Here is a 12986-nt window from a genome sequence, read left to right as displayed (position 1 = left end):
GAAAATGTATTGAACCTTGTACCTTTACTAGCCAATAGCCTGATTTACAGATTAAAGTTTTGAAGATCTAAAAATTCATTTATTAAATTTAGGAAAAAGACCTTGATATAAGTAGAAATCCTTTTGAAAAACAAATTGCATCTTTAAATAAGAAGAGCCAGTGAAAAAGAGACTGAAACCTCTATAGCCTATTAAGGCAGGCTAAAATGTCCTTTGTAAAAATCTCAATGGTTCAGCCAAGCCTTAGGTCATCTAAGCACCTGTCATCTTCTAAACCCTAGAAATAAGGAAATGATAGATTTAAAGATGATAACCTGATAACAAGTTTATAGGATACATTTAAGGCCATGGATAAATTTCTGTGGGTCCTATGCAGCTTACTCAGTTACTTCATGAGAGAATGAAGCCCCAAAACTAGGGCTTTATCAGCTAGCTTTCTTCTGTCTTTATTTTGGGGGTCTTGTCAGCTGAACATAGGCCTAGTCCTTCAAACACTCAACAAAGTTAGTCTGAAATTGTGATTTTATGATATACACAGAGGAAAGACAAAGCATTCTTTTCCTAAATTACACTTAAGCCTTGTTGGCATAGTTATTGGGTCCTTCTTGGCAGTTTATGTGGCAATAAAGCTGAATTAATTGTAACCTAACCAATCTATCTCTGGAACAAAACCAGGCCTGAGACAAACTTACTTCCTGGGATGTTCTCCATCCTTGCATTGATGAAGAACCACATACAATTCGTTTTTTTGCAGAAGTTTCATCATCTGATATTTTTTGAGTAACTGGTTCAGAAAGGTATGCTCCCATTTTGCACGTTTTCTTATAGATTTCAAAATTGGCGCTGCGCTCACTGTTTCCAGTTTCATATTTTCGGAATTCCAATCAATATTCAAAAAATTACTTTTTACGCAGGCTAAACCCGTTTAAAGTTCCTAACATATGTATTTAAAGTGCAACTACACAACCGACAAAACCATGCAGTTTTTCTTTCGAAGGTGATTACAGGTTATTTTGCACAGATTGAATACTATTCTTAATTTGAGAAGCATTTAATCAATGTTATCGTTTCAAACAAACCCCTTAAGCTGGTTATCAAAGCCTTCGTTTAACTTTCTGTGACTTAAAATGTTACCATATTTCACCAGACTGAATTCTGCTGAAAGACCCTATTTTTACTGCATTACTAAACATGTCTTCTACCTTGATGCTGTTCACAAAAGAGCACAGTTTTTTTGCATTACTAAAAAGCCTATTTTCTTATTTAACTATGAGCAAAGTAGTTATTCATTTGTAGCTTAGGCATAATCGTCAGGCCCAGGTTATAGTTTTTTTTAACTCAAGTACTTTTAGGATAGGTATCGACTGAATTTTTCTCCAAGTCAATATTTCAGCAGTCAGTGTTTTAATTAGTTACCAGCTACCACTAGTTAGTTTCTTTGATATCCAAATCAAATGATTGACAAGAAAAATTATGAAGTGCTTATCTATGTATGTTTATTGCAACTGAGACAAAATATCAATGAATTAATTTTTTTTTAATGTACTAAATACTTTTAAGAAATCCAGCGCTGGGATCAGTGCCGTTCTTAAGCTTGATGGCACCAGGGGACGACTTTTAAGACGACTGCAATGGTCAGTTTTGAAGTTTTTTAAATCTCTCTGCTACAAGATAACAAAACAAAATGACGTTCTAAGATTAGGCAAAATGGATACCTCCAGCTCCATTTTTTGAGATGAGGTAAATGAACATCTCCAGTACCAATTTCTAGATTCAGTGCGCATCATGAGTATTGAATCCAAATTATTCAATCAATTAATTATACCTATTAAACAACACTTATTAAACATTAACAAGATTAAAACCGATAAGTAATCACACGAAAATTCATTATCATCTCATAAGTAATTTTTATTTACCTCAGATAAAATGTACTAAGTAAATCTGTTTTTAACGGACAAAATTCACTTAAACGATTGTTGGAAGACATTGAAGACAAACAAGCACAAGCACTTAATATGTCAGCTGCGATTAAATTGCTTAGTTCGGCATTTGTCTTGATTTGTATTATAAACCTTTTGCTGGTGGTTTGAACAAGGAACTGATTATAGGTAATTGATTATAGTTGAGCAAGATAATTGATATATTATAGCACGGTAATTGATTATAGTTGACTTGAATGCAATCAAGTCAACCAGAGTTCTGACAACTTCAAAACGTCGTTTACTATTCTATTAGCAGGGCGATTGTCAGATTGTCACGTAAATTTTCAGAGAAACTAAATTTAAGTTGTTTTTAAATACTCTAAGACCATTGTTGTTGAGAGTTCATAAATCACAAGCGAAATTCGAAACTCCTTGAGAGACTAAGCACTGACTTTACTTCATGACAGGAGTTATGAAAAGCTAACTGGGGGCTCAAAGATAAATATAATCAGATTAGCTGTGAGTGCAGAGGATTAACTGCTTGAGACTAACTGTAGTAAAAATGTAGTCACATAATATCTAATATTCAAAAGTACTAAAAATAAGGGCCAAAATTCACATGCCTTGTGCACTTGCTGCAAACATGGCTAAGGCCAAAAGAAAATTTTGGGAGAGGAAGTTTAAACAGTTCCTTTTCCGCTGAATTCTCGTTTAATTGAACCCTGTTAAACTGAATCCGCTTATCTTAGCTGTCGTGAAACTCAACCCTTGTTTGGATGAATCCCAGTATATTTCAACCTGCATGAAATTCAAATCCCGTCGATTCAACTCAACTCCCATGCATATGAACCATTTTCAAATCAATCCCAAGAAACTAGAGCCCCTTTTGACCCTCCCCCTCCTCCACCCTTGTAATAGCCAACCCCTTTTTAAATAAATCCTCGTGCAACTCATCCCCCGTTCAACTGAAACCCAGTTTAAGTCAACGCACATTCAACTGAACACCCGTGCAATTCAGCCTTCATTTAATTCAATCCTCATGCAATTTACTCTCTGTTTAACCCAACCCTATTTGACTCAACCTCATTTAGCTCAACCTTTCTCAAATCAACAATATGATTAAAAATTATAAGTTAGCCAGTTTTGTCGGAGGTGATAAGAGTTGACTCAAATGAAATGGAGCTTATCCTTTGGTTAATCCTAACGTTAGAAGTTTTATATACTGCTTCAATGCGAAACCACCACATTTTAAATTAGAAAAACTTTTCATGCACTGCGCCCCAACACACCTGAATCTCATAGTTGCAGCAATAGCTGCAGCTCAGTACACTGAAAACCACAATCAGAACCTTAATAACATGTTAAAAAAATTGTCATTAATGCCGATTCAGGAATGATAGCCATTGTTTAGATTCATCTTAATAGTAGGGATTACTTTTAATTACTATTATTGCGGAGACAAATTTATGGTTAAAAACAGCTGGAAACGCTGATCAGTCTCTTTTTTCTTTTTTATTTCTACAGTGCTAATGAGACGCTAGAACATCATAAAGAGCCGTTTAAGTTCATGTGAAACTCAATGCTCGTATTTACATGATTTTCATTATTATTCCATCATGGAATGCCTTATGGGACCAACATTTGGTTTTAGTGTCTTTTCTGGATTGTAAAGACTTGAAACGATAAAAGATCTACCACTGAGATCCTAATGATCGAAAACCTGTAAGCTGGTTTTATAATTCCCCTCTTGAACACCCGCCTTTACGGCCCCATTTGCAAGTGGAAAATAAAGAAGAAATGTTTTGAAACAAAGTGAATGAAAATTTATTCAAATTCAAAGCTGACACATTTAATGATTTAATGCAATATTTTTAATTCAACAATAAGATCAATTACGAAAGAAATTCTTGGAAATTATAAAAAAGAGCTTGATACGCTGTCATGTCTTCCTTTTCTTTCTTTTTTTCCAGAACTAGTGGGTCAATGGAACATTTTTGGTGCATTAAAACGGGAAACCATCCAATGTTCTCGGAGCAAGGAACTGCATGAGGGTTCAGTTTTAAATTTTAAGTTTAATGGTTTTAAGTTTAAATTGGAGTTGAATTGCACGGGGATTTGTTTGCATGGTTTTGAGTTAGATGGGGGTTGACTTAAACTGATGTTGAGTCATCTGGGGTTTGAGTTTAACGGATCATCAGTTGAAAGACGACTTATTTGATAGAGGGTTCAATTAACTGAGTTCTAACCTTTGGAATGAAGCGGACTGGTAAGACACTTTTTTTATTTTTCTGAATGTTTTGCGCGTAAGTGATTTGCGTTTAAACTATATATAGCTGCCTAAACTATTATACACTCATTCAATTCAGCAAAACAACACCAATACAATAATAAGTTCTTGTGTTGTAAACATCAAATTAAGAATAAAAAAAGGAAACTAAAAGTAGGATGTTTGGTAGAATTTTTAGACTATTGCCACCCAAAAGGTTGCACTGCCATTCGAATGACACTATCTCATATTTTGGCTCACTTCAGCTTTGGCATTCGTATGTAAAGTTTTCCTGTAGCTAATGATCGCTGGGCCTTCGAATTTTGGGAATCAATATTTTCATTGAAGACAAGCTGGAAAACATTCCCTTTGACATCTACTCTTACATATGTCTTCTGAACGTCGACCCCAATATCATCACTGTAGACAAATCTGAAAAGTAAAAGCTGGAAAGGCGTAACACAAACAGAGATGAAAATAAAAGGGTTTGAATTTTAACACTTAAAGTATATAGTCTAAGATCGTTCACCTACGCTTAAATTTTCTTTCCTGTTGCCCATTGTACATGATAAGGAGGTTTCCATTGACAGTGCTGCAATATTTTCTAGCTTGAAAAAGTAGCACGACAGTATTTGGCCTTCGAATCGCAATAGGTAAATTCTAGCTTGGGAGCCCACAGAGGACTAAATTAGGGGAAGAGTTTCAACAAATCATAGAATTTTCAACACATCTTTAAGGAAGAAAAAGTGGGGGCTAATCTTTTTTTGTACATATGCTATAGTATATATTTTTATTATATAACTGTAATAATAGACCTTTAACTGGTTCCAGTTTTAGTTATTTAAACCTAGGATTAAGATAAAGCGAAATCGTTACATTTCCTTAGAATCTTGTATCAGCCAATAAGTTACGGACATACATAATATTGCAAAAATGTTTTTATAGGCTGGTGTTGTTTTTGAATCATCATCTCGGATTTTTTTTTAAATTACACATGTATTTTATAAAATGTGAATTTCTTTCTGTTTTTCTTTTTTTGTATAGCTTTTTATTGTTCGCATCTTCTTCTTTCATTTTCTAGTATATGTGTCTGCTAATTGACTTAGTTTTGATTTTGAGGTGTTGATGTGTATCCCAAACTATTCAGCTTTCTTCATGTGTTTGTTCAGGAATTCCTGAAGCCTTTGCTTGTCGGCCTCTATGAGCTCAAAATCCTTGGCAAATTTCACGTCTGGAAAAACTTTTCAGCAATTAGGTGTCCATGTCTTTTGATCTGAGTAAAGTTGTGACCTACAACTAGTATTATGTCTTCCTAGTATTATGGCCGAAAAAAGCTTAGCCGAAATTGAGAGAAAGTTGATGCTTCTGTAGTTGTCACCTTCTTTTGTATCTCCTTTCTTAAAGAGCATGACTGTAAGCTCCGTTAATAAGAGAATATAACGCCAGTTTTTGGCTTTTCTAGTATTCGTAATTAAGCGTAGGCCTTTAGACCAAATTAAACGAAATTCCAGATTTAATTGCCACAAAACGTGATTCAATCTGATATTATTCATAAAAGTATCAACCAAAGGCCAGACGTTTCGAAAAAAGAAACTATCTGAGCCATCTAGCAGAGCTTTTATAGTCCACCAGAAGTACCCACAGGTTTTTATATTGAGGTTCTTTGATTTGGTTAAACGTGGGCCGTGCTGATGAAACGTGGACCGGTCTCCCCTATGCAATTTTTGACATTTGATATTGCCCAACTTTAAACTTTTGAACTGAACTATTAGAAAAAGAAGCTATTATCTAATCCTAATATGATTTATGTTAAATTGCATTTATCGTGTCAATGTTTTCTGGAAATCGGAAATAAGATAGATGGTACAAAGCCGTATCCAGAGGGGGGGGGATCAGGGGTTTGAATGCCCCCCTTGAATGTTTGTCTGACTTGTAAAAAACTTAATGAAAATGAATATTAAACAAACTTTTGATGCGTTATAAAAGCCCCCCCCCCAAAAAAAAAAACAAACAAAGAAAAAACAGAAAACCTACGCTGGATATCGTTATCATACGTGGGAATTTGCCATCCCAAGGGATGAAAAAATGCTAACAGAAAATCAGTGAAGATAGCATGTGTTGACAGCTGCTAAGAGACAGGCAAATAATATGGGAATTTAACATGAGTTTTTGACTTCCTAGTATTCGTAATTAGGCGTAGGCCTTCAGACAAAATTGAACAAAATTCCATATTTAACCACCATAAAGCGTGATTCAATCTGATATTTTTGGTAAAAGTATTAATCAAGGCCAGAGATTTTAAAAATTAAACTACCATCTGTCAATGCTTTTATAGTCCACTAAAGCTCCTCATAGGTTTTTAAATTGAAGTCATTTGCTTTGGTTAAACGTGGGCCGTGCTGATCGTGAACCAATCTTCCCTATATAAATTTCGATATTTAATATTACCCAATTTTAAACTTTTGAATTGAATTCTTAGATTAAGAAGCTGTTATCTAATAGTAATATGATTTGTGTTAAAATGGCTTTTATGGCGTTTATGTTTTCTGGAAATCGGAAGGAGAATGGCGGGTGCAGGGCCGTATCCAGAGGGGAGGGATAGGGGGTTTGAATCCTCCTGATATATTTGTCCGACTCGTAAAAAAAATGAATATAAACAAATTTTTGATGCGTTTTAAAAGTTTTTTGTGCCCCCCTGAAAATTTTTCTTGTACCCCCCTCCCTTCTCCACAAAAAAAAGAAATCCTGGATACGGCCTTGAGAGGGTGTATTATATTATAATATTGCGGGGAAAGTAAAACATGGAAAATGGTAAAGGCCAAGTTTCAATGACATATAGAATGACGAGTTTCTATAGACCTGTATTCAAAGTACCTTAGGAATCGCTTATAAATCTATTCCCATCACAAGATCGGCTGCCCTGCCCTAGACACCCATTCCCAACCACAAATAATGCCATTAGGTCTAGGGACCGCATAGGCCAGCGGGGTGGACAGATTCCCAGACTTTGATTCCTCCTCAATATAAAGCGTTAGAATATATTCAGTTCAAGCTAAAAGGGCCCAAGGCAAACAAATTTCACTCGAAATTACCGGTCTTAAATTCTCTTCCATCCAGACCACTTATAAAGCTCATGCATTGACCATCATCCAAAAATAAACAAAGATTTAAATCGTTTGGATAATTTAACCCTTCCTTATGGGGAAGTATTTGACATTCTCTGTCTTAGCAATGAGAAATCGCTAATTACAAATATCAATGAGAAGCGAAGCCAACTTTTAAGAACATCTATCATAGTAACTTCTAGAACAACGAAGAAAAAGACAAATTATTTTTTAATTAGTCTCGTTCCTATTGTCATAATTAAACTAACTCAGCAGAATGGTATTAGTAGTTTTTTCCAAACATTTTGTGTTGAAAATGTAATCCATTTTTTCATGGAGGGTGAGGCAGATTCACCGGCATTAGTTTAAAAGCGACCGTAAACTAAATATTTTTTTTTTTTACTGAAAGTAAGGAGCAGAATTAAAATTCAGAACGAACAGAAATTGTTCCCTAACTGATGGGATTGCCCCATCTTCAAGACCTTGCTCTTTACACTACATTTTGACTGTTTTTCCCTATTTTTAAGAACGACTCTAGAAACACAAGGGCCGTTGAATCTGAATAAAAACTTTTCTAACAGTGCTCAAACCTTAGATTGAAAAGTAATGTATTGAGGAGGGGGACTGCCCCTTCGTTATAGGTAACAATTTCAGTTCGTTTGGAATTTTAGTGCTGCTCCTTACTTCAAGTTGAAAAAAATAGTTTATTCTATAAATAGCTGCAAGGCACGCCCAATACCCGACCAGATTTTATAATACCGAAGGGTAGACCAGTCAAACTTCTGTATTATAAATCTTTTGTCTGTGACAAGTGTGTACTAGTTGACTCACGAGGTAGTGTTAGGCTCATTTGAAAAAAAAATGTTTCTATTATATAATAGCAAAAACATCCTGTTTATGGGGATATTTCTATTCCACAGGGATTTCTAATTTCCGCTTATGAAGCAGTTTCAATTAAGGATGTTGAACATATCTTGAAGAAAAAGTATACTATTATAATTTTGTTATTATTTAAAGGTTGCCTTATAGAACAGTGTTTGTTTTAATCACTTGAGATTAACGGGAAAGTAAGTTTAGTTAATAGCGTGCATGTTATTGTGAGGTAGCAATTTATCTTTTTGAAAAGTACTTGAAAATGTAAACTTGATACTATGACTTGACGGATTTAGTGGTATGGACTATTTTGGACAAGCAGAAGTTAAATATTTGTTTCATAATTTAAATGATGAATATTGAATTTCTGAATAGGATTTTTCTATATTTTCTTTTTATTCTACCTTTGTTTAAACTTTTTAAATACCCCCGATAAGAAACTAGCCAGCATTTAACCAAACTGTTTCAAAACAATGTTAAGTTTTCTCAAATTCTTTTCTTTTTATGGGAAGACGACATGAAATCTTTTTTTTTATCTTTTGAAAAACAAGAATGAAAGTACACATAGGTTACATAAAAAATAAATAAAATAGTTATATTGAACAAGATTATAGATATGCTGCAAATTTTTTTGCTTTCTAAAGTGGGTAATTAAGGTTTTTCTCAAAATTATTTTTTAATCAGATTAACTAAACAATTAAAAAATGGTTGATTACATTTTAAATATTTCTATCTAAAATCGACTTAATGGAACTGCAGAGCAAAAGTATAAGTCAATGAGTTCAGTAAACCGTGTTTCATTCAGGTAACATTCTAGTAGTATGAAGGATTTTTCGGGAACACCAGGGGTCATCCCAGCCCAGGAACCAGGGATGGCCACCAGGGATTGTCAGTAAGGGGTGATGCGCTTAAAATTTCGTATAAAAAGCACTTACTTGGGCACACTTAGCTCCATCTCGTAGAAGTTTTCACATTCCTTAACATCGTAAATGAAGTTACCTTCATTAACGTTAAGCATCTTTCCACGGATTTCAAGTGTCCTAGGCCGATGAAATCTGAAATCTGGAGGATTTGGCCAATTACGAGGGGTTTCTTGAGATTTTTTTCTCTCAGGCTCGTTGTTGTCCATATTTTGCGTTTTTTGAAAAGTTTCAAATTCCTTTGTGTAGTTTTCAAGGTCAGCAGTGGCTTGTATTTTATCGAGCCTTGTAATTTCCACATGATCTAATCTTAATAGCTGCGGTAGGCTGGCAATAACATAGTTTCTGTAGTTTGGACTCCTTGTGCACGGGTTGCCAAGCAATGTCCTTAAAAATATTATAAATATAACAAATACCCCTTGCAAACCTTTTATGGAGTAAATGCATGATGAAAATTTCCTTTTCACATAAAAATACGAAGACTAAAATTATATATGATGTACAATGAACCTTGAAAATAGTATAATGGTAAAAAAAGACGAGCAGACACTTAAACCAGGTTCTGAAAGGATTTGAACTCCTTTGCCAGCTTGAACACGTCGGCCAACAAACAAAATTCTTCTTGCTTGCTAATATATTGTTGGCTTTTATTTTTGATTAGCGTTAAAAATTCATTTGTTGCCTAGAAAAATTTTGATTAAAATAGATGAGTGCTTTATATTTACGCTCAAGCAAAGTCTTTTGGCCCATGAATACGTTTTTTGGCCAAGTCTCTATTTTCAAGCTTAGACAACTTAAGAAGTGGTTATTTACAGTTATCATTTAAACGGGAAGGTAGGTAAAGAGAATTAGTCCACTCTCTATTAGATCTTACTGAACATTCAGACTGATTGTTTTTCCTTTAACCCTTCTAGGTTGAAAAAAGAATTTCAGACACTAATTCATTGTTTAAATATTTTTTGGCATTATTCATTTCTCAAATTTTATACGATGTCTTGATTTTGTTTTAGGGTTTTACATAAATTTTTGCTGCCATAATATTTAGTGTCTTTCTCAGACGTTAAACAGCCAAAATGCGTGGATTTGTCATCTAACTTTAAAATTTTTTAAGGTATGAGTATTAAGTCTGTTTGGCGAGATGTTTTACTGTCATCTTAAATTTTGAAGAATTATAAGAAAAAAAGAGTGTTTCCTTTTTATTATGACTACGAAAAGACTTCTTAGATAGTTGATCCTGCTTACCCAACATTTTTGGAAACCAATTCCAAAGCACAGACCGGGGTATATCCTATGATCAAATATAATTATTTTTTTAAGACTATACTTACAAATCGTTTAGTTTTAGACACTCTTTTAACTCCTCACAAACTTCAGAAACGCTAGCGATATTGTTACAACTGAAGTCTGCTATCTCCAATTCTTCTAGGGATCCAAGTTTTTCAATAGATCCAAGCAGGTTTAAAGTCAAATTCACTCTTTTTAGGTGCTTAAGCTTCCTGATATCACCTGTAAATTTTTTAAATTTGAGATTGCCAAATACACGCCGAAAGATAATATAGTACAAAAATATACTACTCAGGAAATATGGGGAAAGAATAAACTTCAAAATTAATTACAACAGACACCGAACCCAATTTACACGAGAACTTTGAACGTGCTACCAGAACCACCAAATACTTTAAAAGTTTTTATTTTATACCCACTGTGAATATATCGTGGATAAATGAGTTTCTCACGGAACAATTACATGTGTCATCTTGGTTGATTTATGCTAAGCCAGCTTAGAAATTAAATTTGGACCAAGACTTTTAAAAGTGAACATGAAACCCACAAAAAGTAGAAAATGTTTGAAATAGGGAGCTGTAGCATGAAATAGTTAAATAAAATCCAAAAGTTTCGTTTTGCCATTTTGTTTTGAAAGCCAAAATATTTAGAGCGAAGGCAATAATTTTCAAAACTAGCACTCTACTCCAAGTAAGTAATATTAATTTTTCTGTCTCAAATTCTTTAATTTAATAGTTTCGTTTGTAATTGCTCTATTTAATTCACTGTTGGTCAAACTGAAAGGATGATTAACGTCAAGAGATACGAACACGTTAGAACAATAAATTGAGCATATCTAAGCTTTATCTTGACTTTTTCAAGTGAAAATTCAACAGACATGTTCTGTATAAGATATGAATGAAGACAAAGAATAAAAGTATCTCTTGGATTTTTAACAGTCTGAATATAACGAATTAAAAAATAAAAAAGCGATATCCATCCTTGTTGTTGGAATTTATTTTAAGAAGAGAGCTTGCTTATAAAGCAAAAGACATTTGGTCAAATATGACTACTTTTTTGTCACTATTAGTGATAGGTGTATCGTTTGGTGTTTTGCATACCAATTTCCTGTAAATTATTTCCTTGCAGATGCAATATTTCCAAAGCAGGGCAGCATTTACCAATGCCATCAACTGTAGAGAATCGCTGATTGACCAAACTCAGCTCTTTTAGCTCTGTCAATGACGCTTCCCCTGCTTTGCCTACAATGCAATTGTAGAGGCTACTATCCATTTTCTGAATTAGCTTATCTAACTTTTTATTAGAGTATCACTGAACTGTTTGATCGATACGGCCATAGTCACGTCGCATTTGAAACTCTTGCGGAAAAAAGCGAAAAAAACATGAATCATCACTAAAAACGTAGTGTCTAGTTAAGCAAATAGACAATTACTTACGCAGCCAGATAGAAAAAATTTTCCATTGCCCGAAGGCTTGAAATTAGAGATAAATTCCTTGTAATCCGTTCTTATGGCTTCATCAGCAAAGTTTTTTGATCCTCCTAGCTCTGCTAGTTCCGAAAGGTTAATTTTCTGTCTAGGTTGTTGTGATTCACCTGTATTTTATCTGTCTGAGGGATTTTTCTTGAAGGAATAAAATAGTCATACAATTTTTGTAATTTTTAGGATACAAAAAAAAAAATAGACTATACTATTCGCTGTTATTCCCAAATATAACATCATTGTCGTTAAAATTCTCCTTTAGCTACTTTTGGCTATCTTGGAATGGGGTTAGGTTAGGAAAATGGAACTTTTAGGGATGGGTCTACAGGCTAAAATATTTTCTGGGAAGGTACTTTGAAGCACCTTCATCCACTCTTTCTCCCTCTAGAGGTTTTTGATCTTTAAAATATGTGTTACAAAAGTGAAACCTTGCAAAATAGACCTTCAGCTTAAATAAAGTACAACAAAATCCTTTTCAGCTTCACAATTTTCAGTAAAATTCTAGTTAATCAACTTCTCGCTATCTCAGAAAGGGTTTAGGTTAGGAAAATGAAACTTTCAGGGATGGGTCTACAGGCTAAAGTATGTCCCGGGAAGGTATTTTAAAGTACCCACCTCTACCCTTTCTCTCTCTAGAGGGCCCTCAAATTTGCCTACATGACAAGTCTATGCCTATTGAAATTTTGACATAACAACATTTTACCTTAATTTTCCATTACTAGTTGATTTTTCTCTGCCTTTAGTTCTGAAAATACAATTCCTGTTATTTGAGTAGAATTTCAAGCCATATCAATGTTTTTTTTTTTTCAAAATTTAGGAAATGTATTTGCATATCTTTAAAACCTTATAAAATGGAATTGAGCAAAGTTATGAAGCTGAAAACAATTTTGTTGTACTTCAATTAAGCAGAAGATCTATTTAGCAAGGTTTCACTTTTATAACACACATATTTTCAAAGTTCATCAAAGGTCGGGGCCCTCTAGAGGGAGAAGGAGCAGAGGTAGTTGCTTCAAAATACCTTCCCAGGACATAATTTAGTCTGTAGACCCATCCCTGAAAGTTTCATTTTCCTAACCTTAACCCTTTCTGAGATAACAAAAAGTCAATTAACTAGAATTTTACCCAATTTTCCT

The 12986-nt window shown here is 34.1% G+C and overlaps 3 protein-coding genes across 3 annotated transcripts in view; 1 reads left to right on the top strand and 2 right to left on the bottom strand.

The window, feature by feature from the left end:
• The window catches only part of LOC136032679 (protein phosphatase 1G-like), a 38007-nt gene extending 37151 nt beyond the window's left edge, over positions 1-856 (bottom strand). The window contains exon 1 of the mRNA XM_065712974.1: positions 693-856. Within this exon, the coding sequence (XP_065569046.1) occupies positions 693-809 (117 nt within the window). The 5' untranslated portion in view covers positions 810-856. The remainder of the gene's footprint in view (positions 1-692) is intronic.
• A 2318-nt stretch (positions 857-3174) lies between these two features.
• Positions 3175-11672, bottom strand: LOC136033357 (dynein axonemal assembly factor 11-like). The gene is made up of 4 exons (XM_065714149.1): positions 11473-11672; positions 10417-10594; positions 9104-9475; positions 3175-4623 (listed from the first exon to the last, which is right to left on the bottom strand). The coding sequence occupies exons 1-4, from the start codon at positions 11642-11644 to the stop codon at positions 4449-4451; spliced, it is 897 nt and encodes a 298-aa protein (XP_065570221.1). The 5' UTR covers positions 11645-11672; the 3' UTR covers positions 3175-4448.
• A 145-nt stretch (positions 11673-11817) lies between these two features.
• LOC136032676 (uridine-cytidine kinase-like 1) overlaps positions 11818-12986 on the top strand; it is a 79737-nt gene continuing 78568 nt past the window's right edge. Inside the window, exon 1 of the mRNA XM_065712969.1 lies at positions 11818-11934. Within this exon, the coding sequence (XP_065569041.1) occupies positions 11882-11934 (53 nt within the window). The 5' untranslated portion in view covers positions 11818-11881. The remainder of the gene's footprint in view (positions 11935-12986) is intronic.

The sequence above is a fragment of the Artemia franciscana genome, chromosome 11 (genome assembly GCF_032884065.1).
Source record: "Artemia franciscana chromosome 11, ASM3288406v1, whole genome shotgun sequence".
Lineage (NCBI taxonomy): Eukaryota > Metazoa > Arthropoda > Branchiopoda > Anostraca > Artemiidae > Artemia > Artemia franciscana.
The sequence above is the reverse complement of the archived record's forward strand: the minus strand, read 5'-3'. Positions and strand labels throughout refer to the sequence as shown.

Coding starts and splice junctions, on each gene's coding strand:
- LOC136033357 (XM_065714149.1), bottom strand. CDS start 11,644: ATGGATAGTAGCCTCTACAATTGCATTGTAGGCAAAGCAGGGGAAGCG. Junction 10,595..11,472: donor AAATAATTTACAGGAAATTG/GTATGCAAAACA, acceptor AAAAATTTACAG/GTGATATCAGGAAGCTTAAG. Junction 9,476..10,416: donor TGTCTAAAACTAAACGATTT/GTAAGTATAGTC, acceptor AATATTTTTAAG/GACATTGCTTGGCAACCCGT.